Raw genomic sequence first — 16,200 nt, 5'->3', positions numbered from 1 at the left:
ACATAGTAGACTCACACCCAAATCTCTCCTAGGCCAGGAACAAAAATGAATGTGGATTGTGGGTCATATAACAATGTCTGCCACTCTCCCATGAACAGTCTTTTGTAACTGGAAGTCAGAAAAAATCCAGGAATGTTGTAGGAGAGTTTTTCAAGTCATATCTAAAACAGTAAGAGAGGATTTAGTTTTATTAGATTAGTGTTTTCCTCTCTTAAGTGGCATTTCTCTTCCTGTTTATCATGTGTTTTCCACCGGATTCTGTTTTGCTATCCTTTTGTAAGGTGAATTTGCTGAGAATGCGTCTGTGTTTGTAAAGTTATTTACTGTCTGGCAGCCCTGCTGAAGAGAGCATGCACCCACATTTGTGCTAGGCTTTAGAGACCACCTCGAGTAACCGCATATGGAATTAAGATACTGCTTTTAACCGTTAGCCTGAAAAAGGTAGAACCATTCAGCGTTGGGCATTTAGTGTCGCGGTGATAAAGTAAGGATTTTTTGGTGTACAGACTTCTCTTTTATCAACATTTAGTCTTTCCCTTGATTTGGGAACTGTTTTTTCACTTGTCACAGCCACAGCGGTTCTAGAAGCTGGGACGACGAGATGACTGCAAAAATCAAGAGCAGCAGCTAGGAACAACTCCCTGTGTTCAAAACTAGAGTGATGCCGTTGTGCACATGCCGGGAGAGAGAGGGGGGCCGCATGGCTGTGTAGTAGAAGATGTAGTTCTGCAAATATTTTTCTGGTTAAGGCTCAGGGGGAAGATCCATTGCCTGGTATTTTTGCGCAGGTCATGCAACATACTGAAGTAAAACTGCTGTGGGCATAATTCTGTACTGTCTTGGGAGAAGCCTAGAATAATTCCATAGGCGTTTCCCCTCTCTTCCCTGGTTCTGTGTTACATTGGTCAGCTCTAGGAAGGAGCAAGACCTGAAGAACTCCTTTTCATTCTAGGGCCCCTCTGTTGATGTGGGGCTTATGGCGATTAAGAGACAAACTTCAAACACATTTAAATGAGCAGGAGAATCCCACCCAATTTTTCCATGATCGTGTTTTTTATTGAATGACTAGTTTTCCACACATTTCTACAAATCAAGCCATTTGGCCTTGATTGTGTCAGTTACCTGTGAGGGAACGCTGCGTTTTTGCTGGGGCTTGTGTTTTGCCTATCCCTGGGGATGGAGCCCGCTGGCTGCCTGTGCCTGGCACTGCCGGTGGGTCTGGCAATATGCCTCATGCCTCCCCTTCGGGTTGCCCTTTGTATAGCAACAAAAAAAATATTTAACGTATTTTTTGTGGGTTTTTTTAGCGGGATTTGTATGCTATGTCATAAGAGGTTCAGTATTGTCTGAAGAGTCAGCTTGTAAAAAAAGTAAACCTTAGGTACCGACAATGGCTCATAAATGTTTGTATATGTAGATTGACACAGAAGATATTTAGCCAAATACTGTATTTGCTGAAAAATCCAAATTTGAAATTATTAAAACTATTTGCAAATTAGCCTAAATTTGGTTTAGATTACATTTTTAAATGACCCAAAATATTTATTTGCTGCATTTTTATTTAAATAATTATTTCAGACTTTTTTTTTTTTTTTTTTTATTTTTTGGTAATTTTTAGAGATCATGAAAGATACTATAATCATAAACAAGGGGGTTTGAGTGGATGATTTCCTGCTCTTGAATGGAAAATAGTGATCTTTCATTTCACGAGAAAAACAATGTTTCTGAAATAACGGTTTTCAGGCTTAGGAGATTTCTGTAGTGTTCTTCTCTAGCTAAACATGGAAATGAAATTGTTCTTCTACAGCTCCATCTACCTGATGAATACAATAACTGGAATAATTAATACAGTAACTGAAATATTGCGATCTTAGACACAAATACCAGCATAAAATTCTGCTTCAGCTTTCACTTTTGTTTCAAAATGTAAAAATTCTGTTCTTTGATTTCTCCCAATATTTTTAGCAGTGCACAGTTTCTGTCTGCCCAAGTGATTTTAAGAATCGCAGATATTCAGTATCTATAAGTAAACACTGAAAATTGCTTGCTTCATTACACTTCTGGGCCATTAAATATCTTCTTTCATCTATCTAATTCCTCTCTTCTCATTGCCTCGGCAGTGTGACTCAATCAGGCATGTGTTATCTTTCCCAGATCCTTTTCTGATGAATGCAGTTTGTCGAACACATTGTGTCTGAAATCCTTTGTTGGGAGAAGTGGAGAGAAAGAGATTATAAAATGCCTCAAAACCTTCAGTAAGGCCGTTCCCAGGTTTCTTACATCTGTGCCGCCAAACAAAACATTCATACCTCGCTTGGGTGTATAGGGTGGTGTAGCATAGCATGTAGTATGGATTATATCTTCTGATAGCATCGTCCAGGCTGCAGTTTACAGAGAATAACTTACTTTGTGCTTTGGCAAGTTTTCAGGCTCATCAAGGCCAACACCGAAGGGAATTTAGAAGAGAGAAATATACCTCTTGTCAATAATGTTGGTTTTCATAGGCGGTGAGATTAAAGATCCTGATATTTTTTGTAGGAGAGAGGAACAAAAACACTCGCTGTGACCGCTGATGTGTGTTTTTCGTTGCTCTGCTAATACAAACCTTTCTGAGGTGAAGCTGAGCAGTGCAAACAACTTCTGAAGCTGCTAGCCTGTGTCAGCCCGAGGGAATCTCTGACTGACCTTCTGTAGCACTTCCTCCTTGTAATTTTCTACAAGAAGTTTCTTATATGCTAATTTGTGTTCAGTTAAAAACTACTTTGTATGCAGAGAAACTTCAGCTCAAAATCTTCCAAAGCCTTGACACTTGGTTTCGAGCATTTGACAGGGTGAGACCAGCCTCAGACTCAAGGCAGCGCACATAGATGACAGAGGTGGCGGGTACGTGCGTGTAGTTTCTGTAAGGATAACAAAGGAGGGCAGTGATCTTTTTCACCTTTGGAAGCAAAACCTTTGTAACAGCCCTGGAGAAAGAAGAAGTTTAGTTGCAGTGCGTTGTCACTGTGGGTTTAAATTGAACGTTTTACACTGGAGTCGTTTTGAGAAGTTTGCCTAGAATAGGTAGGAGTAGCCACGTCGCAGAGTGACGAATGAGCCCACGCTGATGTTGCGGGCACCAGTGTTTTGGGGAATACATGCTGTTTTCACGATAGTAAGCTGGATTACGATGTGAATTCTCTGTCAGTGCTCTCTGAGAGAATTTGTCTCTCCTTTCCAGATGAGATACCCAAGGCGAAGTCTGGGAAGGCTTTGTAATGCAAATCTAGCTAGCCTTCCTTCACACCAGGAATGCTAGATGCTGACCCATGAGGACTGAGTTCAAGATTCCTGTGAATATGTGGGATTTGAATTAACTCGGTAATGAAAGCCTCTAAGAGCATAAGGTGCATTCAGTATCTAAATCACTTACATGGTTTAGAAAGCTAAAATTGGCCCCATGATGATTAAGAGAAAGCTGGTTAATACTTACTGCTCCTTGGCATAAACATTAACAGGAATCCACCCATGCTACTTGGGTGTTTGTTGAACAGCTGGTATGTTTTGTTTAATAGTCAAAGTGAAAAGTGGTAGTAGGGTTGTTGGAGATGGGCTGTGCTTGTGGTGGATGACACAGATAATTGAGATATGTAACAAATAGCACAGGAACAGATCCAAGAAAAATGCTTAGATACAGTCTTTGGTAGATTTTGTGTGTTAAAAAATATAAAGCACATTACCAAGCAAATAAAAATGTACCAGACAGTAACAATCTTTATATTTATAGAAGGAAAAAATAACAGTGAGCTCAGTTATTCAACCCTAATAATCACCTGTGGGCCAGACAGCTTCCTAGAATATCCTTTAAATCCATGATATTTTCATGAAAGATGAGAATATGGATATGGAACAAAGAAATCACAAGTCCTGGGTTTCTACAGGCAGCAGAGACACCCTATATTCCACCGTAGTACTTACTGTATCTGCCCCAAAGGAGGTCTGTTCTTTATTACACTTTGTTGATTATATATCAGCTGCATTCTTCTGCCTTGTGGAACACAGTCCAGATGCAAAATAAAAATTACAATTAAAATTACCGGAGGACCGGATGTGTATAGTTATTTTGTAATTTTATTTCATTACTAATATTTTCCATTTTTCTTCTTTTTTTTTTTTTTACAGAGGGTATGAACTGTATGAACAAAGATCATGGGTGTGCACATATCTGCCGGGAGACGCCCAAAGGTGGGGTTGCCTGTGAATGTAGGCCTGGCTTTGAACTTGCCAAAAACCAGAAGGACTGCAAATGTAGGTAGATGAAGATTAAATTTCAAATGCCCCAAAATGTCTTATTTTCTTCATTGTTGTTATTTTCCAGAAGCCAAGAAATCAACTGGGTTTTGGCCAAAGGTGATTTGTAATTTTAGTCATGTGTTTTTTGCTGTAGAAGGTGCACTTGGGTATAGATAAGAGGGATTGAATAGCAGAATGTTGGCAGTGACTCTGCTAGCAAAACGGTAGCAAATTTTCCCCCTGCCTATGAATGCAGAAAAGTGAGGGATCAGTTTAATTCAGACTTTCCTTGTAAAACAAAACAAATAAAGCATAGAGGGTTCTGGCTTGCAATATTTTGAAGATCCACAATGATAGATGCATTGATAAATCTAGTAATGGATTTAATGATAGAGCCACTGCAGCTGTCAAATTAATAATGTTAATTCATCTGTTGCAAGAGAGAAATGTTTGCTATAGTCCTGATTCCACTGCACACAGTCTACTTTTCTTGTTACTTGGAAAACATGCAGCTGTATGATATATACTCTTCTTCAGAGAAAATCCTGAGTGATGTATTCTCAAAGCTGGGATGCTGAAGATACAGATATTCATTAGCCCACAGAACTGGAAATTGTTCTGTACAGGGTAAAATAATTGACCCTCTGAAAGTCAGGACCATCATCTGAAAGCTTCCAAATTGCATGGGAGTCTTTCTGATGGCTTCAGTGAGTGTGAGATCTGACTCCAATATCTTGCTTTCCCACTTGATAGCTTTGCAGCACAAAAAAAAAGGAAATTCAATAAACCAACATGAAACATGTTTTGTGCTTTGCACAGGGCCAGTATGTCTGTGATAATCTTTCTTCCACTACAACTTTTTTCTTCCTGACATCTCCAACGTGTAAACATGCTTAGATTTTGTTAGTTCCCAAGTACAAAGTCAAAATAATCACTTTTGAATACCATCAAGAAATGCCACAGTATACTGTACAGCTTTTTTGCTCCTCAGTATGAAGAGGCTACACAGGGCCAAAAGGAAATGCACAGAGAAAAATTGCCTTTATGGTATTTTTTATTCTCAGTGTTTATTAGATGTGAACATTGCGTGCTGTTAATTGCAGTGCAACATCATCTACATTGGTAAAGCAGGAGAGGATGTTTATTTATGTTGTTTATTATTTGTTTCCACAAATTTGTACATTCCTTAGGAACTGCGTTATCCTTTTTCATAGTGAGATGGTAACAGGAGGATTAGAGCCTTTTCTAGAACAATATTACTAAATGCCTCAAGGTTTAATAGAATGCAAAACTTGACTTTATTCTGTGCCCTGTGGTGTTCAGATTGTATTTGAAAGTATAATGAACTTTTGCTGACAGACCTCTAAGTAGGGATGCTGAGTCTTTCAAGGCCGCAGAGCTTGCTGCAGAGTACATCGACCCCTAAACCCACAGCACATTCTGCAAATATGTTCCAAACTCTTATTTAAAATAACTGTACTTCCAGCCCTTCCTAACTCAAAGAAGTATAAAGCTGGAGCCAGATACCCTGGGACACTAATTGTGAGATTAGAGCAAGCTATTTATAAAGGTCTAGTTTGGAAACTAAATCTCGGCTTTGCACAGCTAACCATTTCAGTGGAATTGGCTTAAATCTTGAGCTGCAGCTTTGCAAGTACTGAGTACAGCTATGTTGGAAGGGCTGAAAAAGAGACGCTTGGCCCTTGACAGCCTGGACTGGGTCTGTAGCCCCATATACTGGTAGGGGCTGATATGCCCCTAGTGTATCCTTGTATCTCTCTCAATTATTCTGATTTGTCGTGGTCCCTCCAGGAAACTTTGCCTTTCAGGGTTTGTCAGAGCTTACTTCTCTGTATTGTTTTTTTTTAATGTGAACAAGTGGCAGAGAACCAGTACCTCACAAAGAGAATTTTTCAGCCTTTTTGCAACTGAGTCAGAATACTGGGAGAGGTTTTCAGATGTATTGGCCCAAGTCCATTAGTAATGAGACATGTTCCTTAAAGAAAAAAGAGATGTTAAAATAAGTTAGAAAGCATTAAAAATTGGAGGGAGACACCCTGCTCTTTATACATGCATTGCAAGATTGTCATTACATCCTAATTACACGATCACCTGATCCTATCATCACATGCTAATAAGGCAGTCACTGCTGATGTCTTGCTTCATTCAGGGTACGTGATGGTCAGTGCTCATTAAACAGGGTTTTGTTCAGTAGCTTCCTCTCCATAATTCAGTGTCATGCCTTTCCTGCTGCACAGTATTTAAACCCTATTGCGAACAGAACATTTTCAGTTTCCTCAGACTCTTTTCCCATGATACTCACTACTGTAGTATCAAAGTGCGTTGTAGGCATTGGTAATGTATTTTCAGAACCTTCTTGTCAAGTTAAAAAGTACTGGTTTGCCTATCTTACAAATGGGGAATGAATATAAAGATGTTAATGACAAAGGCATTCAGTAATGATAGGTGATTGACAAGAAACACCCAGAACCCCGCTCAGCATTTGTAGCACTTCAGTATGACCCAAGTCAAGCCCCCAGTGACTCCAGCCGTAGTTGCAAATGCCATGGTGAAAGGAATATAATATTAGTAACTTGAAAGAAGTGTGATTCAAGTGATTTGCCAAGCCCTAAGCTGGAATTCCATGGTAGGGACAGATTAGAGTTTTTTAGGACTCTGTTCACTCTCTGGACAAGACCATCCTTTCTTGACAGTCCCTTTTTGATTTACTACTCATTCTGCAGCAGAGACAAGAGTCTCCAGCTGTTTCCACAGAGCTGACTTTCCCCAGCTCCACTGGGCACTGAATAAGACACGAGTGTTTTCTGCATCTGTCACTAAGGATGGTTTTCAGGATAGAATAAGTAAGTCTATGTGCCAGAAGTCTGGTATTTTGTAAGTTTTGAGTGCTTAATATTGCAAACGTAATGGTTTCTTAGTCTAAGTTTCAAACACGTCATTTCTCGGTTACCACAAAGGAAAAAATAGTCTTGCCCATCACGCTAGGAAATCACAGCAGCATTGAGCCTGGAAGGGACATCAAGATGTCGTCTAGGAATACACCAAACAATCATATGGATTCATACATAATTCCTCAGAAGAGCTGCATCCTTTAGGTACAAAACAGCAGTAAACTACCATCTTCTGTGTACACAAGTCATTAGAAGAACACACTTTGTCAGTGATTTTCATAGATCAGAGTAACATAGGGATAGTGAATTCAGTTCCAGATTACAGTGGAAGAACATGGGAAATTACCTCCTCTTTCGAGGTAAGTGTCCATGACAGATTTTAAGAGCCTGCTCCTGAGCATGATTGTGTTAGAAAATGCTGATAAACTGAAGGTTTTTTTCCTTAGACATGAACAAACCAAGACATTTTTTTGTTAATCCCATTATTATCTGGATCAGTTTAGCTGGAACTTGAAAAAGTAAGAAGAAACCTAAAGCAGATACACATACCTACAAGTTGCTACCACAAAAGAAATAATTCTGACAGATTTCTAAACAAGTGAAACCTAAATCTTTTAATGAAAAATGCCGGATAACCTTAACCACAGCAGTTTCTATCTGCCCACTCCAATAATAATGGTTGCAGTGACCAAGAGGCCTAGCGCTAAGTAGTGCTGAAAATCCTGCCTCGTATGTTTACTATAAAATGCTGTCCCGCCTATGCTAAGTGGCAGCTTTTCAGCTCCTGCTGACAGTGTTCTCATGCACCTATTTGCTGTCTGCACAAAGACCTCCTGAGTGATAAACACGTAAGGCCATAATAGAATAAGTAATGCAAGCAGTGTGGCATGCACGGCTTTGTCACAAGGAAAGAAATGCCTAGAAATTTCTATGAATTATATATTTAAAGGCCAATTTTGTTAAAAAACAGTGCAGTTTTCAATTTATCTGGAATTACAGTGTGCTGGTTCAAACTGCCACAGAAAGTCGTGCTACAAAACCAAAAGATCTGGCTTGTTGCAAATTCTGTGGCGTCTGAGCCATAGTTTATCCTTCCATCCACATGCGGACGAGATCAAGGCATCATTGTCTTAGGGGATCTTTTGGGTTGGTGGGTACTAAATGCTAGATTTAATATTTGGCCATATATTTTCAATTACTGCTTCTCATGGGCATGTCAGATGGAAGAGACCAGAGAAAAGAATTATGTTAAAGTTCAGAGAAGCACTGAAAGCAGCATTTAGCCTGTAGAGTGAGGCTGAATTCTGTATTTCTGTCTTCTGGGGGTTTTAGCATGGAACATCAACATCATTGTTTAGTGGAATAAGTACATTAAAATCCCTTTTGTTCATTAAGTTGTCATTCCTGTTCCAAACAGTTGTTTCTTGTCTTTCATCATCAAGATGTCATTTCAAGACTAGTGCATGTATCTCTGTGGATGCAATCACCTGCCCACATGCAGACCTGTGTCTCAGGGATGCTTAGCTCAGCCCAGCCAAAACGAAGAGGTGTTTCTGCCTCGACAACAAGGGAGATCATGCCACGCTGCCGGCCCTGGAAGGTGGCTGGCCAGTTTAGGAACCTGAGCAGTATAGTCAGCGGGAAGAAGGCGGAAAGCTGTTTGAAACACCAGTGTCAGGGCTTCAGCTCGGGATGCCCCGTAGCTCTTCATTCACATTAGAACCTGAGTTGGGAAAACAGACTGGAAACTTGGCCACCAGCAGCAGACACCCCACATTGATGGTGTGCATCTTTGTAGGGCTTATGTGCTGTTTCTGCTTGTGTTTGTAGCCAGCACGAGCACAGCCTTCTCTGTGAGATGCTGGTTTTAGCCAGTCGTACAGGGTATTTCTCCCACTAAGTGAAAGAGCCCAGCATTTTGGTGCTTAAGGCATACAGTGCATGCTGAAGCAGTGTCAAAAGCAATGGTCTCGCTCTGGTTTATGCCTTCTCTGTGGGGTTAAGTATATCTGAGTTCTGACAGATATGTGTATATTCTGCTCTGGTTAAGGAAAAAAAAAAATTACTTACTATTTTCCATGCCTTTTATTGTAACATAATTTTTAATATTTGAAGGTGCTCTGTGTCTATCAGAAGTTACCATTTTGCCTCTTTTTGTTTGCCTTTGTAATGTCACAGAGTCTGAATAAGCCCACAATCTTTTGCAGGGCTGTAGAGTCCAAGTTTATCATAATTAATTTTTAAAAGAACACTTTGAGATTTTTACTTTAATGCTTTCTGACAAAAATGGAGTACATCTGGATGTCCCTTTGCTTTTAAATAATTTTGGTTTCCTTCCTCTAAGCAAGAGAAACTTCACAGTGTGTCACAGCCACAGAATTAAGGCTGGAAGGAAACTGAAATGACATATTTTACAACTGGATTTTGTACCAATTTCACTTATAGAGCTGTCAAACTGCAGAATTTTGGCTCAGGTTGCTTAAAATAAATAAATAAATATTTCGTAGTCTAGACAGAAATTCAAATCCTTCAAAAACATGACTTACTAGTATTTATAAGAGCCAGGAAAAGGAACTGACCTACATCTGTGTTCCTTGACTGGGTAGATCAGGAACCAATAACTTTAGTATACGGGGAAACTATAAAAGAAGTGTGTGATTCTGCAGGATCTACTATTTTTCATAGGAAAATATAGTAAGGAAAAGTCCCTCATATTCCACGGATCAGAGAAACCATGTTAAGATATTTTCATCTCTGCCAGCAGAGGCTTTCAGCAAAGAATACCAAAAAAAACCACTGCAGTCAAGTTGTTTAAAATACACACTTCGTTGACGATCACAATTTAAAATCCTTAATAAAAATATTGTTGGCTAGAAATGTATTTAAACATCTGGAATAAACAACACCTTTAAGTTAATTTGGCACTGCAGTCGAACAGGGATAGAAACATTGAATGAACCTCCATGTAATCCAAGAGGCATACGGGGTCAAGCAGGATGAGAGGATAGGTAGATGGAAATTATTTTACCTGGATTAGCTTTGCCAGTGTGTGCCCAAAACTGTGGATGTTGCAAGGAGCTGCCTTCTATACCGCTTGCTGCCCCTGCTTGATCATATCCCGGGCACAGCTGGCAAGAAGAAAGCTCATGTTTGCAGTCAGACAGCAGAGAGCAGATTCAAACCACCTCTGTCTCTTCCTCTAGCTCTCAGTCAAGCTGCAAAACAGTATTTCATCTACCTCCAGATTAACCAAGAAGTTGCTCTTGCACACATATGTGGCAAAATATTGCAAATCAGACAATGGGCAAAAAGAAGTGAACAAGGACAGGTCTAGTCTTGAGCAAAGAAACGACCTTTTTTAACATGACAGCACTGAAAAGGTGGGAGGTTTAAGAATGGAGAATTGACGTAAAATTTTAATTTGTGTTGCATCAAAAATAAAAGCTAAAATGTTATTCTGTATTGAAGGAAGTGAGATGTTGCTTCCATCTGATGCAAATCCAGTTTCCTTCATGCATTTTTTCCCAAAAAGGAATTAATACCTGAATTATAAAACTAGAGAAGGAGGAAGAATGCCCGAGGGTGGTTGTTGCTTAGGGGGCTTTTTTAATGTAATTCCTTGCAAGTTTAGGATTCTTATTACTTGCGGTATTTGAGTTAATTCCCTCCTCTGTCTGGTGGGACTGAACCCACAATTCCCATTTTCCAGCCTAAGTGCCCAAACTGTCAAGCTCCAATAAGGGAATGTGGACCATGCTGCTCGCCACCTTTCTCACAGATTTGTTTTTTCCAATTGGATAAAACAATGATATTCCTGGGAGTAGAGGTGGGAAGCCAGGCAGGCGCTCTTCTCGGGGGTTGTTCTTAAAACTAGGCCATGAGGCTCTTCCCCCGCTATCTCTGAACAACAAAGGGATTCTATTAAAGATGTACCATGTGAAGGCCCAAGGATGCTGGCACCCATAGTGGCCTCTGGTCTGTACTCACCCGGGAGATGGACGGTTCCTGCGGTCATCTTTGCCAGACTTCAGAGACCGGGGATGTAACCTCGCAGTTCCCACACTGGCAGGAGGTTTTAATGCGAATTCTGTTGGGTATGCTCTGGTGCTCAGTTGTTTTTCTTAGAAATGTTCCATTTTCAGCAAAATACTTAAATGATAGCTGAGAGTGGCATGAGTGTTCAGCACTGGGACACTCACACCGGGGGTGGGACATTTCAGTTCTCATTACTGTGATGGCAAATTCCAGTCTACTCCATTTGAAGAAGCTAGCGTTAAAGCAGGGTCACTGAGGCCAGTGGGAAATTATATGAGCTTAGTCCTATTGGATTAGGTAGAACCTCAGTTTAGATTTTAAAATCCTGTTAACCGTTACCTTGGTTTTACTGTGTATTGCATTTTGCTACCCCCTGGCTCTTTCATAAACTCTCTTGTCTAGAAGGAAAATTCTGGTAAAACCAATGTGAGGAAGTTCCTTCTGATTAGTGCGAGTCAGTATTTAAATTACTGCAGTCAACATCTGAATTACTGTAACATTTCAGGACACCCAAGTCCTCTGAAATGAGTATGATATAACTGAATAATGGTATATTGGACTTCCCCAGTATCTGCCAGTGTGTATATACAAATAAAGAACCGTGTGTATATACAAATAAAGAACCCGGTCCAAATTACCTGTATATAACGACAGTAGATTGAATTTGGAATTCAGTCGGATCAGAATTGTTACTCAGCATCAAGCTGTGTGACTGCAAAGGATTTAATGGAACAGGGGCAAAGTAAGGGCATTTTTAATGGTGCTAGCCAGCTTAACATTTAAAAACTGATTTACCTTAATAGTCAGAAATTAAATCCATTATGTGACAAAGGAAATTGAACTTGCTCTATTAATTCATGTAAACTTCAAAACTCTACCTGTCATGAAAAATGTTTAGTTTAATGAATGCTTAGGATTTTTTTCACCAGACGACATTCTAATTGCTAAAAGCCATTTAGCACTGTATGCTTGAAAGTGAAAGTGTCATCTCCAATATTTCCTTCCTAGTTGAGTCCAGCACACTGCAGGGCCATAACAACCACGTATTTTTTGTGTCAGAGAAGAAAAGAAAATAAAACATGTTTTCTCTTTTATTTTTCAAAGACCAGTACTTGAAATTACAAATTTCAAGACATATATGGTTCTGATCTTGCTTTTTGGTCTCTACTTCCTCTACTTAGAAAATGAAGGGAAGGAAAAGAGAAATGCTGTCCGTAGACTTGAAAATATACGTCTGACTGCTCATTTCTTCATGCCGTGTACATCATGGACATGCAGCATGTAGCTTTTAGGAAGAGATGGACCTGGCTAAACACTCATACTAGAATTATAAATGGAAATAGACTGGGGAAACGTAACACATGCTTATTGTTTTCCTTTTTTTCTTCTCTGCATGGGTTGGGAGTAGGGCGTGAGACAGGAGCGTGGCTAAGCGGGGCGAGAAAGACTAAGAAATGCAAATAACTGCAAATACAAATATGATGTTGCCTTATGTCTTTCTTGGTTTGTTACTGCTCTTCTCTATTCTGAAAGACCCTCAAGACTAATTGATTTCATTGTCATTTTATTTATATATACATATATACACATTCATTTGGGGCTTAACTAGTAACCTGTAACTATGGGAATGGAGGCTGCCAGCACACCTGTGATGACACAGATACTGGCCCTGTGTGTGGTTGTCATCAGAAGTATGCCCTGCATTCAGATGGCCGAACCTGCATTGGTAAGTACTTCTCTGCAGCACGTTTTATTCGTATTCCTCATAGAATATACATGTGCACCTCTGTGTGTGTGTGTTTGCGCGTGTGTGTTTGTACTCGCAGGCGTTTAGCACCACTGCGGAGAGGAGGGTGTAACAGCAGTTCCTGGCCGTAGTAGCTACTAAGGTCACGCTATACAGAGAGAGAAGCGTTTGTGCGTGTTTTGTCAAAATGTTTGCTAATGAAATATCCTTTCGTTCCTCCTTTGCAACCTCTATTTCTTCTTGTAACTCTAATAATTATTTTTAAGTGAAAAGGCGTAGAAAATTAATAATTATGAATGAAAATTCAGCTCTGCCATTCACTTTCATGAGTCAAGCCTTCCTTGCATAAGCAAGGTGAGGAAAACGATCCTATTTTCTAAAGCTGTTATCGGGAAAAATTAATCACCACGATGTGCTTTCTTCCCTGTTGTATGTTTCATGATTCTAAAAATTACAGCACTTTTAGTGAATAAGCTTTCACTCAGATTATCAGTGGGAAAAAGCCTTCGAGAGATGAAGCATCTTGGGAGATGTTATGCAAACATTTTTGATTTTAAAATGAATTATTTGCTTAACACCGTTTCTTTCCACTTGTTTTTGTTTTGGTTTGGTTGGGTTTGGTTGTTGGTTTGGTTTTTTTTTTATTTAAAAAAAATTATATTTTTGCATTCTGCAAGTTAAAATTTGGAAATTCTTACTGACAGATCAGAACCTAAAATCCATAATAGTTTTCATGAGCACTGTGGTCATGTTGACTTTTTTTGTTTGTTTAATTTCAAATCCTTACAAATTCTTAGTCATTTCCTGAGGTTAAAAAAAGAAGGGGCACATATTTGTTATCTTTTCTCTCCTTTATCAATACTGCAAGACAGAACACTTGGAACCCATGGAAATCTGTCAGTTCTCTTTAGCGGTCCCTTGGTCAGATCCATGGCATAAATCTCCGTGGCTGCCCAGAGCCTCCCTCACCTCCGATGGGTTTGGTTGCACAAAGGATGTGGTGGGGTGAGGGTTATGCTGGCAGAGGTAGAGCTGAACAAGGTTCAGCGCCGGACTCTGCCTCTGTGTACACAAGGTATGTCTCAGCTTAGGGGATCTCTCAGCTCGTACAGTTGATGAACACAGAGGGCCCCGTCGTACCGTCCCTCTGTTTAAATGACCCCCCCTGAAGCCTGTGGCAGTTCCAGATGCAGAGAATCTGCAAGAGTGGGGGCCGTGAGAGCAGGTTTTATTGAATGGCTAATTGATCTTCTGTTTATTAGCATTCACTAATATTCTTGGATTGATGTTTTATTTTGTCCAGCATGTAAAAATGATTTTAAAAGCTGTGTACACTGCACCTGTTTTGGTTTTTTTTTCCCATTTTTGCAATGTAATACATACAACTCCATGTTACATTCCTTGGTCTTGTGATGTAAGTCACATATTACTGCCTGTGCTGATTTTCTTCCTTCTAAGTAGTTCTTTCTCTTAGAATACTTTTAATTTATTTTTTATTTATTTTTTACATTTTTATTCCTGCTTTCTGGTGATGGTTCCTGATTGCCTGTCTTGTCTGATAACTGACGTTTATTAATTATTTACAGAGCAAAATAAAAAAAAAAAAAAAAAAGCAAAACTCAAACAAAAGCCTCTATTGCAGCCTGATCCCATCTAGAACTTGTTAAAACCAAAACAAAACGACTTCTTGTTACCACTCAACCATGTAGTGTTGCCACAAACAAAACCTGCCAGCCTCCTCCTCCTCCTCACTCCAGTGATTCCAGTGTTTGCTGTCTTCAGTGGTGTATATATTCCAGGCATCACTGCAAGAATGCAAACTTCTGCAATGCCAGATAAATACCTGTTGACCCTTTGTCTAACATTTTTGTCTTCGTTTGCTTGACTTATCCTTTTTTTTTTTGTTTGTTTGCTGCATGTGAAAGTCCCCACTTGCATTTTGGTTTTTGTTTTCCTAATAAGCGTTTGCTCTCTGTATCAATCATTTTATTTACCCAACTGCTGCTTCTCCATTGCTCTCCTGTATCAGAAATCTTTATTTTTATTTCACTTACTGATCATCTCTTCCCACACTTGTGACTGTTTCTGTGTATTTCTAATGACGCCTAACCAAACTAAAGTCCTCCTTATGCTGTATGAAACTCTTACATGTAGGATAGCAGAGACTACCTTGTAAAAAACCTTTGCTGATGTCATCTTGCTTACTGCATGCTTGTAAAATTACTAAACCCTCTTCTTGCAACATCTTTCTTAGCATTGAATGTTTAGCTAGTAGTGTTTCATAGACAAGCAGGCAACCAGCACTGCCCAAATTGAACTTTTTTTGTGTTTGTTTGGTTTGTTGTTTGTTTATTTTTGTGGTTGGTTTTTGTTTAATTTGCATGCTGTTGTTTGTTTTCTCCTTCACGATGTGTCAATGTGTACGAGACTATGGTGCATCCGTGCCCATCCATCACCGGACTCTTCTGGCTCTCTCTCTCTGTCTCGGTCTTCTGCCTGCCACCTTCAGAACCTGGTGCCATCATTAGCCTGAATCACTTCACAGTTCATCCTTGGTAGTTTGTTGAACTAGCATCCCTGGATTTTAATTTTCATCATTAACACCTCTCTGGGGCACTCATGTTAGCTGTCTTGTTCTCCAGTAGGAATCCAGCTTCCTCTGTGTGGTTAACTACTTCACAGTTGATCATTCTTCTTCCTCCCCCTCTTTTTTCCTCCTTTCCCTAAGCAACCTTATGATTTTTTCCCGGGGTCTCAAAGGGAATTAACTCTCTAACGGGGATTTAGTGCTTTCATGCCTTGCTTCTTGGCTTTGGCTGTGCCATGCCAAGAAACTGTCTTAGGCAGTGGAAAATTGGGCTTGTGATTAACCAACTGCTCCATGTTTGTCCCTTACTTGTGTTTTAGAGAAGGATGAGGCTGCAATTGAGAGTTCTGAGTACAATGCCACGTCAGTAGCTGATGTGGACAAGCGGGTGAAACGGCGGCTACTTATGGGTAACACTTTTCTTCCACTTCCTTTGTTGTGCTCTCACTTTTGTCTGTATGTGTGTGGGAGGGAGGTTCTCTTTTGGTCTCATTTGGTCCCTTTGGTTTTGGTTTGGTTTGGTTTTTTTAACCTGACTTCATCTGTGTGGAAAGGTCACCAATTTTGTTAAGTTCTCATCTGTTGTAAGACTTCATTTCTTTTTTTTTTCCCTAATACTACAGCTGTAATGTTCAGTTTCCTCTGCA

General features: G+C 39.8%; 1 protein-coding gene across 1 annotated transcript in view; it reads left to right on the top strand.

Moving 5' to 3' along the window:
• Positions 1-15,963, top strand: part of LOC104512747 (signal peptide, CUB and EGF-like domain-containing protein 1) — a gene marked incomplete at its 3' end in the record, with an annotated part of 86,743 nt that extends 70,780 nt beyond the window's left edge. Inside the window, exons 4-6 of the mRNA XM_010155881.1 lie at positions 4,162-4,287; positions 12,829-12,945; positions 15,874-15,963. Coding sequence (XP_010154183.1) covers positions 4,162-4,287; positions 12,829-12,945; positions 15,874-15,963 — 333 coding nt within the window. The remainder of the gene's footprint in view (positions 1-4,161; positions 4,288-12,828; positions 12,946-15,873) is intronic.
• Positions 15,964-16,200: the final 237 nt, after the last annotated feature.

The sequence above is a fragment of the Eurypyga helias genome, unplaced genomic scaffold (assembly GCF_000690775.1).
Source record: "Eurypyga helias isolate BGI_N326 unplaced genomic scaffold, ASM69077v1 scaffold12850, whole genome shotgun sequence".
Taxonomy (NCBI): Eukaryota; Metazoa; Chordata; class Aves; order Eurypygiformes; family Eurypygidae; genus Eurypyga; species Eurypyga helias.
This window is presented reverse-complemented; position numbering and strand designations above follow the sequence as displayed.